This window comes from Hemibagrus wyckioides, linkage group LG03 (assembly GCF_019097595.1).
Source record: "Hemibagrus wyckioides isolate EC202008001 linkage group LG03, SWU_Hwy_1.0, whole genome shotgun sequence".
Taxonomy (NCBI): Eukaryota; Metazoa; Chordata; class Actinopteri; order Siluriformes; family Bagridae; genus Hemibagrus; species Hemibagrus wyckioides.
In genome coordinates this window covers 20,529,790-20,548,545 of record NC_080712.1, presented here as the reverse complement: position 1 = coordinate 20,548,545, position 18,756 = coordinate 20,529,790, and the positions used below count along the sequence as shown (strand labels likewise).

General features: G+C 37.6%; 1 protein-coding gene and 1 pseudogene across 2 annotated transcripts in view; both read left to right on the top strand.

Moving 5' to 3' along the window:
* The window catches only part of marchf8 (membrane-associated ring finger (C3HC4) 8), a 69,160-nt gene extending 64,283 nt beyond the window's left edge, over positions 1 to 4,877 (top strand). The window contains exons 7-9 of one of the 2 annotated variants that reach the window (XM_058383220.1): positions 1,953 to 2,088; positions 2,504 to 2,518; positions 4,151 to 4,877. In XM_058383220.1, coding sequence (XP_058239203.1) covers positions 1,953 to 2,088; positions 2,504 to 2,518; positions 4,151 to 4,455 — 456 coding nt within the window. In that variant the 3' untranslated portion in view covers positions 4,456 to 4,877. The remainder of the gene's footprint in view (positions 1 to 1,952; positions 2,089 to 2,503; positions 2,519 to 4,150) is intronic. The other variant, XM_058383211.1, reaches the window with a different exon arrangement.
* A 6,684-nt stretch (positions 4,878 to 11,561) lies between these two features.
* LOC131349452 (cilia- and flagella- associated protein 210-like) lies at positions 11,562 to 14,984 on the top strand (annotated as a pseudogene).
* Positions 14,985 to 18,756: the final 3,772 nt, after the last annotated feature.

Below are 18,756 nucleotides of genomic sequence, written 5' to 3'. Positions count from 1 at the left end.
TTAATTGAATCAATTATTGAACGTTAGGTTTCTCTTTCGTTTAACCCACCTGTAATGCAACTCAAGTAGCTGCCTTCGTTCTCAAAAGGCTGTAATGATTTAACACTTACTGTTTATTAGCCGAAGCAACTAACTGAAATTCCAAGCAGGAATTGAGTATAGATTTTTGCTGATTGCCACTCTATTGCCACTCTATTGTATTGGAATGGGCTTTCAGCTTATAACAAATACATAAAAAAAAGTTAAGGAAAAAGGCCCAGTAAAGGATGTCCGGTTAGAGATCTCACTATCAGTTATGCAGGATTAACCCACTTATATATCATATCACTCACAATTTAATGTGATCAAAGAAAAACTTCGATAGAAACGCTCATCACTTACACGTCACTTTCGGGATGATGATGGGTTGCTCTGGAGGATGCTGTGTGCGGACCAGCCGAGCCATAGCAGGAAGCGGCCAGACTAAGCAGGAATATGTTCATCAAACAATAACTGTGCCCTGCTTTTTTTTTTTTTTTTTTTTTTCCCCCAGTCTTTCTAATCCATCTTCTGACACAGCTGCAGGAGACCGCAGTGGTCCATTTTCAGAACTTAATAAATGCAGTTCTTTTAGTTCTAGCAGATATATAAACTTTAATATAGCTATCTGAAATGGAGAAACTGAACTTGCATATGCTGTATGTATATACATATACAGTGTGTCATTTTCTTTTACACATATGAATGTAGTGAACTTCAAGGGTGATTCATTTTGCTCATAGTGTGTAGTGTGGTTTCTTGTCTTTAAAACTATAAAAAGTTTGTCTTTTAAAAAGTTGCCTCCATGATGTACCCATTGTGACGTACGTCAGCCACGCCTCCTGGTTGCAAAGTAAAGGGAGAATAGAGTCATTTTTAAGAACAAACAGGAATTTCTGCAGCGGCCATTTCATCCCAACCAAGTAGCTTGCTATAAAATCTAATAGAATTTGCCAAGTTTAGATAATTACGTCACTGCCTGTAATGGACATGTTTAGCTAGCTAAATTTGTAATGGTAAAACTTTGTCTTAAACATCCTCAATTTCTCTCTCTAAACGTTTCTGCAAGATATGTATATACTGGATGTCTGGCTATCGTAGCATCATTTAGCCGCTGACAGGAAACCGAGCCATAGTGATCTTTTGGAGTAACATAAGTAGAATGTCTTCGTTTAGCCAAATAGCAGCTTTTAGTGGTAACATATAAGAATCTTTTTTTAGCATTCTTTAGCTTTTTGTTTGCAAAGGAGTCTATTATCAGATAAATGTGCGTTGATCTTTTCTGGATTTCAGTGAAAGCATTGATTTAGAGAGCCGAGTTGTTTTTATTCTCAGCACTTCTGTCACTAACTGCTTAAAGCAGAGGCTTTTAGAAACATCACAGCACTGTCCTTGAGGATTTATGTCTGGTTGTTAGTCAGTGTTCTGTTTCATTCAGGCAGTAAACAGCACAATTCTTTAGCTGTTATACATTAAATTATTTAATTTAATAATTATTTACTGTTCATTGAGATCCCAAATTTTTATAAAACTGCATTCAGCAAATAGTTTGCTGATGGAGTACATAATATAATACTGAAAAACTATTTGATTTAGTATACAGGCTTTGTGTCGCTATACTGAAAAACGGGCCATGGTTCTGATGTTATGAGATCACACAGAAAGCTACATCAAATATTTATAGTTGGGTTATAGTGGAAAGGCCAGGTGTGTAAGCTGAATGCAGTGTGTGTCTGTAGTCTGTAATGCAATACAGCACAGCCAGCAAGACAGACACACAGAGAGGGATATGGGTTCTCTGGGTAAACCCCATTTGTTGTGCCATTGAGAAGGGGGTAAATACCATCTGTTGTTATTGTACACTTGTCAGAGGTAAAAGTCCATGTGTTTAAAGATCCCAGTCTGAGTTCATGCCCCCATCTCTGTCTCTATAGTGGGAGAAGCTGCAGATGACAGCCAGCGAGAGGAGGAAGATCATGTGCTCCGTCACTTTCCATGTCATTGCCATTACGTGCGTGGTCTGGTCACTGTACGTCCTGATCGACCGCACTGCAGAAGAGATCAAACAAGGTCAGCTGCCTCTACCAGCCCTCTCTCCCCTCCCTACCCTACCCTACCCTACCCTACCTCACCAACATGCCATTGTTCTGCTCTATTTTGAGAAAAAAAAATTGTTGGATCATTTTGTTCCCATTGAAGTGTTCCTCTTACTGAAAGGAAAATTAACAATATGAAGTGTTAATGATACCCTTCTTCTAACCAGTGTATGAACAGCTACCACGTTCTGAACTCAGACTAGGAATGACGCTCATTTATACCTGATAAACGGACATTTATTAACATTCTTTAATATGTGGCTATGTAGCATGTGTTGTAGATAAATATGTAATGTAACTGACATTAGACTCCAATACCCTCCCCACTTTCTTATGCCTCCTGCTTCCACCTGTAGTAAAATAGTAATAAACTCTTTTTAACCACGCAGCCAGAAGAATACCAGGTAAATGCTTTCTCCTTTAACATCTGATGTGTCTTTTCTCTGACTCTGGTTCTCACTCCACATATCTACATTTCTAATTCTTCCTCCTATTTTCTGCTCAGACGTTTGCTTTCTCCCTCCTCTGCCTGAATTTCTGATCCACCCTCCTTTCTGCTCAAATGTCTGACTCTCTCTCGCCCCCTAGCCCCCCTCCCTCCCTTCCTTCGACTCTCTGCCTGCTAGATATTCACCCATCATTTTGAGTCTTCAGCGCTAATATTGGTTGGTGAAGCCTGAATAATATGCACCTTCTCTGCACCGTATGTTTTAAATATAAAAGAAGCAAAAAAAAGAAGGAAATCCATCATTGTAGTGTAGTATTTTGCTGCAGTCCAGCCACTGATTTGCATTTGATCTGATACAGGAATACTGTATAATCAGCAACATGCAGCTCTGATCTGAGATGATGTTATTTAAAGAGATAATGAATTTAAAAAAAAACCCTCAAACGATATAGTTGTGCTTGATGAAGAAAAACTCGGGGGGGAAAAAAGAGAAAAACTCGAATTAGACCAAGACGAACACCTGTTCAGTACAATCCAAACCGTTCCCAAGAATAGCAGCTGTGTGCATTTCAAATGATAAAAGACTGCCACGATGATGTAAATAAAGATGCAGTTGCCTTGGCAACAATCAAAAAGCAACAATTGTACAGAAATCTGTTTTTTCACAGCTTATAGCACAGCCTCTCTCTCTCAGGAGATCTGCATATCTTCAGCACTGACCCTTGTCTGTTTGCTCTATTCCTGCTCGCCATGTCAGGAACACTAAAGCTGCACCCTGCTCTAACTTACGGAGCCTCGCAAAGCAGTACAGTATTATATTCCATGTTCAGGAATACCTTGTGTGGTAGCTCGCAGTAGACGATAATGATTTACCACATTACAATCCCTTCCCGATCTGATTAGTGATTACTGCAGATGGGAAGGCGATCTGCTTGAGAATTAATGCGAAAATTATTGATTTCGAAAATCTCTTCCTTCTCAAAGGCACTATGAAGCTGTAAACTTTATACTGCCTTGGTAATTCTTAGGAACGACCTCCACTGCTTCTGATAGATCATTCGTCATTTTGAAGGAAAGCGACTGTCACTGGAAAGCTAGAAAACTGCATTAGAACGTTATTAGAACACTAAAAGAGAGTGGTACGCCTCCCTTTGCTCTTTCTAGAAGCCAGGAATAGTTAATTGTTTCTGTTTAAATTCTCAGTAACACTGGGATGGATTTCAGAGTATGAGATATGCTAGATGTGGAAAATCAGGATTCCTTACTGGAGCACCTTTTCTGTGTTTCCAGTGTCATAGCTCCTCCTCCTGTGTCCACCCCATAGCTAGACAACTGTGACTGCTTGGGCATTTAGAGAATTTATAATACGCCACAATCTTACTGTATTTATGCACAGAAATAATGTGGCGTTTTTAATGATTGTCATTGTCATGTTATTTGAGAGCAATATGGCTGGTCCTGGAATTAATTAAAATTCTTCATCTTAAAAAACCTGATAGGATTATAGGGTTATTAGTTTGATGAATTTGTTATTTGTTGCTTGAATTATTTGATGGTGTAAATAAAGATGTGTTCCTGATTTCTGCAGGGATTTTGGAGTGGCCTTTCTGGACCAAGCTTGTGGTGGTGGCTATCGGCTTCACCGGCGGACTGGTTTTCATGTATGTGCAATGCAAAGTCTATATCCAGCTGTGGAGGAGACTTAAAGCCTACAACAGAGTGATATATGTGCAAAACCGACCAGAGACCTATAAAAAGACTATTTTCGATAAACCTGTACTTATGGAGCCAAACTTGGATAATAAAGAGGGTTTCGGGCCAGCGCAGTCGGACACAAACTCTTCGCAGTATACAGAGACTGAGGACTACAGCATGGAGATACTGCACGTGTGAGCAGCACACGCACAGCCCAATTCCATGGGACCAGATGATGCTTTGCCTCCTGCCAGGGGACAGGTGGCACCACACAGCAGTGGGCAGAGTAACTGAGACGGAACTCCTTCTGTTTTCTAGGTGTTTTCTTTGTTTTTGTCTGTTCTGTTCCTGTAAGTTGTTGGCTAGCCATTATGAGTCGGTGTACACCAGGTCCAACTACTGCCATTGTACTGCTCTTGTATGAGATGTGTGAAGCACCACTCGAGCTGTGTACCTCTGTGCTCACCGTGTGTGTGTGTGATTGAGTATGTGTCTCTGCGCTGGTTCTAATGGAGTCCTTAACAATGCATTTAAGCACTTTTTAGTTTCCTCTTTTAAGGCTCTCCTGTTTTAATACCCATACATTTATATATACATGAGGAAAAAAAAAAAAAAAACAAGCTTGAAGTTCAGAGAGTTTTTCTCGCATTTTATATGACATTTTTTATTCCCACACAAACTTTGGATGTAAAAACCGGAACTTTGAGGAGTTACAAGGTAAATGGACATGTTTTTAGAGTGATCATGCCATCTTTCATAAAAAAAAAAAGAAGAAAAAAAAGAAAATATTTTCTGAGCTGATCAATCTTTTTCATCTGTTTAATCTGTTATTTAATTTATTCTAAAGGTGATACTTATTCAAAATTAATTCGACAATTATTTACCAAGGGCTAGAGCCACTAAAGCCGCTTGCACAGTTTTAGCAGCTTAATGAACTTGCTCTAGTGCTGTAACTCGTAACAGGCCCATCATGAACATGTTGACCGCTAGCTCTGCTATGGTTTCTGTCTAGGCTATCAGCCCTTAAGTGTTCTTTCTGAGGGCTCTAAAATGTAGATCGTATTTAAAATCTCATCGATTACCAGTTAGAGGACATTTCCCTGCAGAGATGAAATGACTTGTAGCATCGCAACACCTTTCTAGATGATTTGTGTTTTCTATACTTGAGTGAATCTTTATATTGAATCTTTGTTTTGACCAATTTCCTTAAGAACTCAATTCCTTTGGTCTTAGTTAAAGAGTACCTTATTTTTCTAACCCAACAGGACAGTTTTTTATTCATGATTTCATAGAGTTTCATTTTGTTCCTGCATCCCTACACACTTTTATACGTGACATGATATAATTGACTTGGCTTGACAACACTTTACATTCATCCATATTTAAAATATGATTTCAGCATGCATGAACTTTGACGTTTTTTGAAACGACAGTAAATTGGTCTAGGGCAAAATCTCCGGATTTTGTCGAATTTGTTGCATGTTGTCCCTAAAATAGATTCTTTCAGTCCTTCTCTTAAAGCATACAGAATGTTGCAAGCTTGTTACGGTTATAAGTGTTGAGAAATGTTAACTGTGACTTTCACCATTTCCTCATGCAGTAAATGGTTTTGATGTAACTGAGCTCCCTCTTCAGAGTGTACTTCTGCCATCTAGTGGCAAAGGTCACATTACTCCATTTTGTTTCTTCTTCCCAGATTTTAATGTACCATGAACGCTTGGTGCAACTTGAGCAAAATGAAAAGTGCAATTACAGTTTGTTGATGGAATCGTTCTTGCAGTCCTTTTCCAGTTTTCAACCTAGTTTTTAGTTTCACAGTTTATGCAAATAACACTACAGGTTTAATGTTGCACAGCTAATATAATATTGTTCTTAGATCCTTGAACTCTACTTGCATAGGGCAGAGGGAATATCAACCATCTACTGCTTTGCTGCATGATGACTGTCTTTGCCCCTTTACATGCTTTCTAAATCCTAACGAGTGCAGATTTACACATCTGCAACCCGGCTTCCTTTATCATTTGATCCATTTTACTTTGTGATTTAGAAATCAGTGTATAGATGGATTTCTGTTCGATAATCAGGAGCTGGCTCCTTTAAGAATCTGGCAGTGTGGGAAACCTGACAGTGTATGGAATCAAGTTCAAACTGTAATTTTTCTGGACTGACTTGGAAAATGTCTGGATTGTAATTCTGCGTATGCCTTGTCAGGTGTCAGCTTTGCTGAATTGCTGCACTGCGTCTGCTTTGTTTAGCGTTGATCTGTTGCAGTAATTGTATTGTTTGTCTCTTGACTCTTCATTGCTGCGGGTTGCCCGTAGTTGAGCTCTGATGATCATGTGATCGATCTCGCTTACTAACACACACAGATGACACATGCTTAGAAAGTGTTTTTTGCAAACTGCAATTTATTTACTACTGAATCAACTTGAATGTGGTCAACATGACTGTTTCCTAGCCCTCTCTTATTCCATTCTTCTCTCTGTGACTTTTCTTTAAATAGTAAAGGTAATTTTTCATAATGTTTTTAATGAAATCTTGATGTGCTCTATTTTGTTTGATTTCTCATATTTGAGTATATAGACTGTAAAAACAACCAAATAAAATGAAGTAAACCTACACATTGTCGCAAATGAGACATTTTGTTTTGGACACGCTCTGTACTGCTGTTAGAAAGCGGTGGTTGCTTTGACACGACACTGCCTAAACAATTGAAACCGTCACTTGTTTCTTGGACTATCCATTTCCTCGGTTTCCACACAGCTACTAAATGTCATCAAGGCCTTTCACAAGCACTGTGTCACAATAGAGAAGCAGTGGACCTGATCGAACACATTGCCGTGGCTTTCATATTTAGTAGCTAAATATGGTTTTGTGAAACTGAAGACTGTAATTTACATGTATAGTTTTGTATTTTATGTATCTGTACATTTTTTTCCTCAGTATTATTACGCTTTTAAGAGGTTCACTTTAAGTTTCTTAATTGAGATGTAAGTGATGTTGTTTCGTGTTTTTAAGGGGAGATTAAATGGAGCAATAAAATAAAAAACCTTGATAAAACCAGCAGCTGGTTGTCTACTTAAGTTGCTCCTAAAGCTGAATTTCACAGTAAGCACCTCATTCACATTCACAGTCACATTGGAAGACGTGTGTAGTACAGACAAATCTGAAATATTAATATGATCTGTGTGATAGTTAACTCGCAACAAACCCTAATGAGACCTTCATTTTTTTAGCCAATCATTTTGCAGCAGCACAATGCACAAAACCATGCAGCTACAGATTAAGAGCTTCAGTTTAATAACCAAACATCAGTATCAGGGAAACATGCATGCCTCCTGGTGGTCCAGCGGCAGGATCCTGCACTCTCGTTGCCGTGGCCTGGGTTCGATTCCCGGGCAGGGCACTAGCCTAGCCACAGAGGAGTTAACTCTCAGTGCCAGTCTCAAGCCTGGATTAAATGGGTGGGTTGCATCAGGAAGGGCATCCAGCGTGAAAACCTCTGCCAAAGCAAAACAGGCGGACCAAATGATCCGCTGTGGCGACCCCGAACAGGGAGGAGCCGAAAGAACAACAGCAGTATGAATGTGCAGTGTAACTCAAAATGTGATCTCAGTGACTCTGGATGTTGGGGTTAACATATTTTTTTATTTAAAAGAGGTCAAAGAAGAATCCCAGACTGGATCAATCTGACAGGAAGACTATACTACCTCAAAATAATAGTCCAAAAAATCTCTCCTTTTTTAGTACATGCAGTATCTACAGAAATCCACTGATTTATTAAACCAATGCATAAATTAGTTTAAATCATCACTCTTTTTGGCAAATTCTACATTTCAACACAAAATGGCATCCTTATAAAATACAAGACATGATATAAAATTCATTTAGTGGGTTTCTGTAAGGAACAGCTTGATTTATGCAATTCATCAACACTGTTGTGGAGATGATGTCTAATAATTGTGAAACTGTATCTCATCTACACTCTCAGAGTTTTGTAACGCCATGTAAGGACAGTCAAGTCTTACACAGTCCTCATTAACAAAGGCATTTTGAAAATCAGCTGATTTCACATTCTATAGCCTCTGAAGCACTTTATCTGCAATACTCTGTTTATCCGCACTACAATCTGCACTCAATTTCATTTATTTGATTTTCTTTTTAAAAAAGTGAAAAGTACCTATCAAACAGTACACACACGGCTTTATACATAGTGTTAAATACATACCAAGTTTTATACATGAGGCCAAAGAAAAGCTAAACCCAATGCAGGCTGCAGTGGACCTGTCGAACAAGCATCTTGATGATCTTTTTAAGTCTGACAGGGTTAGAAAAGTTTCTGTGGGCAGGTGAATAAATAAAACTTGGTGGCAGACACCTGGACACTATACAACGAGCAACAACAAGCAGTAGCTGCACTGAAGCTGATTTGAGACCACCATGTTATAGCCTAGCTTTATACCAGATCACGTACCTTCCACCATATGGCCAGTTTGACCTGGAGGTTGAGAAACCAGGTCTTGTCTTGCGAGTAAAGGACAGGGTCTTGGGTATTAATTCAATGAGAAATTTCATTTCATTTCCATTTTTATATGCTTCTTATCCCCTGACTGCTATCCCACAGTGTCTGTACAGCCACATTCATTCTACATTGTGAGTATCCCTATAGAGGCTTTACACACTGTAATAACCTGCCAAAGCCCCAGAAACCTGCAGCTTCTATGTATACAATAATCATGTCCCAATAAAACAATTGTGTTTTACCTTTATAGTGCAGATTTTTTTTCAGACACATGTATACATAAAACAATAGCCCCATGGTGGCTTCAGTCACTATAATGGCATGACGTCATGATTTTTATACCTCACACAGGAATGTACAGGCCTGTCATTTATAGTTAACAAATCAGTGTGTTCTTCCAGAACTTTTATTTTGAAATGTTTAACCTGATGCAACCGGAATTCCCGTAGTAAAGAGTTTCAGAATTCGCTGTGCAAACTCCTAACTCTTGCTAAACGGTCCAAATGTAATAGATAGTTATAGCACTGAGACACCAATAATGAGTCAATTAAAAGGGATTTGTTTTTTTTTATTATTGAATAAAACGGTGTTATTACTTGTATGCTTGATGCCTGTATACTGCCCTCTTTCTCAAAGATGTCCAGATACTATTGAATAAATACGTTTTAAAATTCAGATCGTATGTTAATGTTAATACTATATATACATATTAATTGCTGTTTTCAATTACAACGATTCTACACCTGTGTAGTAGCTTAAATAACACTACATATTAATCTTGGGTGGGTTTATTTATTTGTTTGTTTGTTTGTTTGTTTGTCTTACTGCTGTTGAATAAATTTGAGCTATTCTACAAATTTGCACTTTGACCAGTAGATGGCAAGCCAGTTTTCTGATGTGTATTTTTACACTGACCAGGCATAACATTATGACCACCGGCCTAATATTGTGTTGGTCCCCCTTTTGCTGCCAAAACCCTGACCCATCATGCACTGTGTATTCTGACACCTTTCTATCAGAACCAGCATTAACTTCTTCAGCAATATGAGCAACAGTAGCTTGTCTGTTGGATCGGATCACACGGGTCAGCCCTCGCTCCCTACCTGGATTAATGAGCCTTGGCTGCCCATGTTCTTTCCTTGGACCACTTTTGATAGATACTGACCACTGCAGACCGAGAACATCCCACAAGAGCTGCAGTTTTGGAGATGCTCTGATCCAGTCGTCTAGCCATCACAATTTGGCTCTTGTAAATCCTTATGTTTGCCCATTTTTCCTGCTTCTAACACATCAAATTTGAGGACAAAATGTTCACTCGCTGTCTAATATATCCCACCCACTAACAGGTGCCATGATGAGGAGATAATCAGTGGTATTCACTTCACCACTCAGTGCTCATAATGTTATGCCTGATTGGTGTATTTTTAGCAGCAGACTGATAGCCCTGTGACGGTAATATTCCATATCCATAAATGCAAATTATCAGGAAAGAAACCATGCTGTTCCTTGTTTAAAAAGGAAGTGTTGTATTATGTTGAATCAGTCTTTCCCTGTGGGAAAAAAAAGTATTTAGACTGTACAGACGTACTTTTTCATGTCTTTGTGTGAGATTGTTAAATCCCAGGTCTCCAACCTTTTTTTCCCCTCTGAGAGCTACTTTGACAAAATGAAGGTGGCCAAGAGCTACTCGTGTTATATTATTAGTAACATTTATTTACATAGCTTATTGTCATAAACCAAACCAGCTGAATGAACTATCTTTGTGTGATCGATTCTGTTATTTGTTTCTGTTTTTGCTATTTTATGCGACCTACGAGAGACATGTTGGACACCCCTGCTCTAGACAATGAATGGAAACTATCCAAAGCAATAAGAACTATATTTCTATATTTATCTTCGTGACCTCTTAAGATGTAAAATTATTACGTAGTTTTTTGTTTTCTCTGGCAACTCATGTGTATGTATATTTTTGTTGTGCTTTGCTTTCTTTGTGTCTTTATCTATAACTGCACTACTGCCTAGTACTACTTAAGGTTTTCTGTTAACATACTAACAGTACCATTTCCATCATACCATAGCATACAATCTGCTGTGCACAGTATACCATTGGGCAAGAAATGGTATGTTCTGCTTTAGGGGTGTTTAAAAGTGTTATTTATGTACACCCTTTCTGTGTAAAACCTGTGCCAAAATCAAAAACATGCAGACCAGATGATCCACTGTGGCAACCCCGAACCAGGAGCAGCAGAGAGAACAACAAAATTTATATATGCCCTAACACTACTGAAAAAAAAAATGTTTGAGTCTCCTTCAAAAGAACATTCAATTTTAAACAACCCTCTTATCCTTTGTTTTTTATTGTCTTTCAATTTTTAAAAATGTTCTATAATTTACATCTTGACTTTCAGCTTATTCTCCAGCAGTTAACCTACCAGAGGTGATCAATAAACCAAATACACTTGTAGACCTGCACAAAGTGATTGTGTTGCCCACATCAGAATGGAGGAGAATCCAGGATATTGTGCATCACACTGCATCCGCGAGAGAACGTGAGGACATGCTCCAAAGAATAACTGGCCTAAAACCATAGCTGTAAATCAAACATCCTCAGTTTAGCTATGATGTTGACACTTTAGTGATTGTGGAAAAGGTAGAAGTGTCTCAAACACAGCAGTGGTGCTGGAGTTTGTCTCAAAAGTAGTGCCTAATTGGCTGCTTGTTAGCCACAGGTTGAATAAATGTTCTCTCTGAGAATCGCTATGAATATATCCATGCATTATTCATGCATTTACAGGGACAACGGCAAAAGAAGTTGGAATTCACGAAAATTAGAAAGGAAATTGAAGAGGAGAAGAGGAAGCAGATCGACCTAGAGGAAGCAAAGTATAAAGAGATGAAAAGAAAAGCAATAGAGAGGGCAAACCCCCTGCAGTTCCTTCACGGACAGAGTGAAAGGATTTCATATTAGTATAGGAATATTTTTTTTCTTGTCATGCTTTTCATCACATATACTGTATGCACCATCATATTCTTTGTGATTTATCCTTCATATAAATATTGTGTTCATTTTGTTATTGTTAAATTAATTCCTCCACCAGAGTGCTCTGCTGATGATTGAACGAGAGGGAGGCCCAGATTGAGCTGAAGAAAAGAAAAGAAGTAGAGACTGAAGAAGCAGATAAAGAGATCTCGGCCATGATCGCAAGCAACGAGGAACTGGCTTTAGAGCAGCAGTGTCAGAAAGCTGTGGAGAGGAAGCAGAAGCTGAAAGTTTAAAACAACAGCAATGTGTCAGATATCTACATATGCTCAGTATTATAGCCATTAGTGTCCGATGTAACAAACTAATTGACAGACCACAACACTTTGCTATGATATGAATGAGTCTGCATTGTGCCATAAACAATTGAAATTGCTAACATAGTTCTTTTTTGTTCATTGAGGAGCACATGTGCTACAACTTTGTCTTTGTTTATTAAAATTAAGGAGCACTAGAAGGCAAGAGAGTAGGAGATGATGGAAAAGAAGAAAGAGGCAGAAAAACTCAAGCATTTCCGAGAGCTCTATGAAATGGAACAAAACATGCGCAAGCAGAAGAAGCAAGAAGAGAAAAGGAACATCATGAAGGTTTATCAAGTAATCATTTCTCAAACTGGGGGCAGGAAGCAGAAAATGTGCAGAAGCTGTATCTCAGTTTTTAGGGAAAACATTTTCATTTTATGAAATGTGATTTGATCAAAGTTTAAAAATAACCTACAGGGTTGGGGGGTCAATTTCCTCTTCCACCCTGTGTGCTCGACCATTTGCATGTTCTCATGTTAAGTAATTGAATATAGTTATGGTACATACACCTTCTCTTTACCACTTAGTGAATCAGATGCTTTTTGTCAGTCATGGCTACTAGTTTTGTTGATGCAAAATTGTAATACTGCAGTATACAAGACATCCTAGACAACTGTGAAGAAGGCCCACATATGGGTGTGACGAACATTTATTGTGGCAGAGACCAAGGGAAGTCGTTGGCAAACTGGCAGCATATTTCCAAAAGCAAACAATGAAGAAGAGCTGATCTCCAAGGCAGCTGCAGAAGCTGTGGCAAAACAGGATAAGCAACAGCGTGAGAAGAAGAAGAAGAAGGTTGCCATGTTGAGGAGTATTGCTGAGAACAGAAAAGCTGTGGTAAACTCCAGTTTGGGGAATATGTTAAATTATAAAAACTGAAAACAATGTTAGACAATATTTTACCTTTAATATGTCAGTGATTTACACAATGATATACCTTTTTTAGCAAAAATAGCTGAACTACAAGAAGGAAGAGGAGAAGCTGAAGGCTGCTGAGTTGCTTAATGCAAACAAAGCAGCAGATCTCCTTTTTCTTCAAAAGCAGAAGATCAAGTCCTAGAAAAAGAAAGAGGCAGCCAAAATGCTGCAAGATCCTTATGTTTATCAAACGGTGAGTCAGCTCAATTTTTTTGCTTTAGTTCTATGTAAAGACTTTATATAACATAACTACATTTCTTTCAATTTTATTTAACATAACTACAAACTACACTTTTGTTTACATCTATAGCAAACAACATGCAAAGGAGCAGCTTGTAAAAAACCAAGACTAGGAATCTAAGTTTCACCATTATGCCAAGGATGTAATTCAGAGAGCTAGCAAGGCTTGGAAAAACTCCTCCCTTCTGCACGAGGCCTCAACGGTGGGCACTGGTGGAGGACAAAGACCTGTGTTTGGAGGCGTTAGACCGAGTTATCAAGTTCAGGATGAATCAGGAGTTCAGCTGCCCAGTTATGCGTGCAGTAGAACTCAGGGCATAAAGAAGCCGAATGAGACTACTGACATTCAAGAGTCTAAAAAGTGGCTGAGAAGTGCTTGGTTTTCGTGAGCTGTATAGGTGATGTGACAAAATAAATCCCGCTAATCCGATCTATACTCGGGTCACGGGGAGCCTGTGCCTATCTCAGGTGTCATCGGGCATCAAGGAAGGATACACCCTGGACGAAGTGCCAACCCATCGCAGGGCACACATACTTTCATTCACTCATGAAATCACACACTACGGGCAATTTAGAGACTCCAATCAGCCTAGAAGCATGTCTAGGTGGTGGCTCAAGTGGTTAAGGCTCTGGGCCGTTGACCGGAACATCGGTGGTTCAAGCCCTAGCACCGCCAAGTTGCCACTGTTGGGCCCTTGAGCAAGGCCCTTAACCCTCTCTGCTCCAGGGGTGTTGTATCTTGGCTGACCCTGTGCTCTGACCCCAACCTCCAAGGATGGGATATGCACTCTGCTGTAATGTATATGTGACTTTGGACTGTGGGAGAAAACCAGAGTACATGGGGAGAACATGCACACACACACTGAGCCCTGTATATGAGGTGAACATGCTAGCCACCATGCCGCCAGAAAATAAATTGTTGACGCTAATTGAAGAATAATTGATCTGACTCTGCACCGCACATGCAACTAAACAGCCAGCATTAAAGTCCACAGAGTGTTAAATACTGTGTATAAAAGTTTGGAATCAACTATTCACTACACATTTTAAATGTGAATGTGATATCCTATAAATGTTTTTCTATTTCAGTATCCAATCACATAATGCACGTCCAGATGTTCAGCGTTGAACTGCTGTATTTTTCATTATCTAGATAATAAAGTGTTTAAATAAAGTGAAGCTGGAGCTCAGCATAGGAGAGGTCAAAGCTCTTAATCGCACTGTGCTTGTGGCAGACCAACCGGTCAATTTTTCATTTCCTGTCACGGAAAGCTGCATGCACAACAAGTATAGGATTATTAACTTTGGACAAGCTTTGTGACAAAAGTGGTTCACCTGATTTTCTCTAAAGCCCATTCCTCTAAGGACATGCCACTGCTTTATTGGCAGCAATAATAATGCATTTTTAAGCTAATTTTAAGCAAATTACTTTCACAACTAAACCCTGACAATGATTTTTGTTATGGCTATAAGACAATCAATTACAGCTCATTTTCTTTGCAAATAAGTAGGCGGTAATGTTGTGTTGAAGTTAAACTTGTACTTTTTTTTGTTAACAACTGTTTATTGAATTTTCTTCTGATAACAGTAATATAAAACAAACAGCAACTATACAAATTTAGAACCCAACCCAACCCATCCCACACATGGTAGACTTCAAAAAATAGAATACAATGTAGAATAATATACATTGTAATAAAATACAATGACCTTAAAAGTAATAAATAAATAAATAAATAAATAAATAAATAAATAAATAAATAAATAAATAAATAAAATAAAATAAAATAAAATAAAATAAAATAAAATAAAATAAAATAAAATAAAATAAAATAAAATAAAAATGAAACTAAAATATTTTTTTTACAATGATTTGAAAAAGATGACACAACCTTAAAAGCACAATGCCATAAATTTAGTTTTCACATTAGATCCATGTATACGAGAAGTTGAGAGGTCCATCTCAAGAGAGGTTTGTCTATCCATTGTGTGAGAAGGATTAAAGCTTTTACTTTCTAAATAAATTACTATGCCACACACCTGTGTTTTTGTCAAATCATACCCTCACAAAAATGTCAAGTCCATGATTACTCAAAGTCAGGCCTGAATGAGACTCTGGTGTATGACTAACATAGAAAATGCTATTACAGAATAATAAATATACTAAAAAATACATACTGAAAAATGGCCTTTGAAATAAAAGGGGAAATATGAGCATTTCATCACAATGACCCTGTGACAGGAAGACTTGTGAAATTCAGGAATGTCTTATTACATCATCTTATTACATCATTTGCAGATATTTTGATATTCATATATTTATGTTCTTATTTACTTCATAGTTCTTTAATTGTCGTTAACTGCTCTACAGTGGATGGAAGAGATCCTACAACTAAGTGTTGCTCTGATTCATACTCATTACTTTAACATATCATCCAGAAAAGACATTTTAACAAATAGTTCTTATAGGGATAAACTCATGTTGGAGTAGAGGGTAAAAAAGGAGGTGGATATTAAAGCTAATCAGGCTCTCAAACATAAAAAAACCCCAATATAATATAAATATACCAGTAATAAACTCTGAAGACAAACAAAATAATTAAAATAGCTGTTAGAGATATTGTATTGAGTTGTCATTTCTGTTCCGGACACGAGAGGGCGTACGAGCATCTTTTTGTATTTATAAGTAAGGGTTAGATGTGAGGAAGAGGAGTCAGTTTTTTTTGGACAGTGCTCGTGTCTGTAAGAGTGCTACTTGTTGTCTTGAATAAAATATTTGCTTATTAATTGAAAGTTGTACTTAAGTAGTACTAGAATGTTTCCTTTTTTGTTTAAAATGCCAAATGCCCGAATTTATGAAATGTATGTGTTGTTTTTTTTATTGAATTAAGGAAACGAGTAATTTATTGCCCATTCTGCCCTGTAGGATAGACTATACCTCATTACGTATGATGCTTGTTTTATAATAGTTTGGTTTATTTTTTAAACAGGGGTGTAAATTTGTTTGCTTAATAAAATTTTATTTCTATTAACCGATACACGTTTCCATGTTTTGTCCTGTCAAATTCCCAGTGACTGTTTTGAAGAAGCCAGTGGTTAGGCCAGAGGTCTCTAAACTTCTTTCCTCTGAGAGCTACTTTGACAAACTTAAGGTGGCCAAGAGCTCCTTGTGTTATATTACAGTTATCTCAAATAATATTCTAGATACACCGATCAGCCATAACATTATGAACAGTGAGAGGTGAAGTGAATAACACTGATGATCTCCTCATCATGGCACCTGTTAGTGGGTGGGATATATTAGGCAGCAAGTGAACATTTTGTCCTCAAAGTTGATGTGTTAGAAGCAGGAAAAATGGGCAAGTGTAAGGATTTCAGTGAGTTTGTTGAAGGGCCAAATTGTGATGGCTAGACGACTGGATCAGAGCATCTCCAAAACTGCAGCTCTTGTGGGGTGTTCCCGGTCTGCAGTGGTCAGTATCCAAAAGTGGTTCAAGGAAGGAACAGTGGTGAACCGGCGACAGGGTCATGGGCGGCCAAGGCTCACTGATGCATGTGGGGAGCTACTGTTGATCAAATTGCAGAAGAAGTTAATGCTGGTTCTGATAGAAAGGTGTAAGAATACACAGTGCATCGACGGGTCAGGGCTGTTTTGGTAGCAAAAGGGGGACTTACAAAATTTTAGGCAGGTGGTCTTAATGTTATGCCTGATTAGCATATATTTGTTATAAATAAAAAATAGGTGTGAGAATGTGTAGACCAATTCACTGATACAAAGTCATCAGTCTGTATTCACATTAGTAATGAGCAGAACCTATGTTAAGAATTTCAGCAGGATGAGGGGAATATGAAGTCATACAAAGCATGCATAATCAGTAACTAAGTTAATTCCAATAAAAAAATTTTTTAACATGTCTGAATGTCCGGACTTATAACAAAAGAGTCCAAAGATCACAGTTTTAGAATTGCACAATTTAGTTGACTCTTGTAGTAATCAAGTTTCCAAATCATCTTACACCACTAACCTATTTGAATGTTTTTTAAATAAAGAATCCCTTTCTGATCTTCCTGTATCTCACAAAATACAATGTGATTAAAATTTCATTTGGTATGGTATGTAGCTTTGAGATGAAAGCTCCAAAAATTGGATGGCATACAACGTCAAGCACCTGATACTTGCTGTAACCTGTGGAGGTGGATCACTGATGCTTTGGGGTTGTTTTATGGCTGGTTCAGGAGCTCTTGTGAATGCTGATGGCATCATGAATTCTACAATGTACCTGGATATTTCAGCCCGAAACCGGGTTGCATAGAGTTTCAGACTTGTTCATAGTTTAACATGAACATTATATATATATATATATATATATAAAATTCAAATTCAAATTTTATTTGTCACATACATAATCATACACAGTATGATAAGCAGTAAAATGCTTACACAGTTGTTTGTTTTGATCCTTGAAAAAGGAAAAAGGAAAAGGAATAAGGACAGAAAAAGAGACAAGGATAAATTATAAAATATAAAAATACGAAATATAAAATATAAAAACAACAAGTTCACAGTAGGTAAATAAAATATAATATAAATAGAATAAAACATAAATAAAGTAAGGTAGGGTATATATGTATATAGAATATGTATATAAAATAGAATATATAAGGAAATGTAAAATGTAACAACTATATTATACAAAACTATACAAAGTGAATAGTATGCAATAATGTTCAAGGTGCAGACAGCAAGCAGCAGTATGGGGTGGTCACGAAGTGGAATAAGGTATATATATATATACACACACACACAAATCTAGAAAATGGAAACTTAAAAGGACTTTAAAACTTAAAAACTTAAACTATTCAGCATGGAGGAGTGGAACAAAATCATTTTATCACCAAGAGTGTTAGAAATCACAGGAAGTGACTCAGTAGTATTGTTCTCTACAGGGCAGACAGGACAAAGTATTATTTTAAGGGTGTATAGAATTTTGAAGCCACTGTTTTGTAGAACTTGCTGTTTGAAGAAAAAAACCCCAATGTCACTTAAATATTGTTCTTTTAAGATATAGTGTTGCTCTTTATAATGAAGGGTGTCAATACTTCCGGAGAGCACTTCACTGCTGCTGTCAGTTATAGTAAGTTCGTGTTTTATATTAAAATGACAAATTATGATCTGGTCTAGATTTGTTCGCAGTATGTAAGATTATAATTATTTCGCAGTCTGAAAAACAATAGATTATTATATTTGAATGTGTAAATGAATGTACATAAATGCGAATAATATGATTTAACTACTGTGCTTACACTGAAGGATTAATATCACTACCTTTATGTTTCTGGTTTATTTCCTAGCAGGCACACACGCAATGGCTGACAGAATAGGTCCCTCAAGGGTGAAAGGTTTGGAAACCTCAGCTTAGTTCAAACAGCTCTTTATACACTATTTAAGTGCACTACATAGGCAATGAAATAAATGT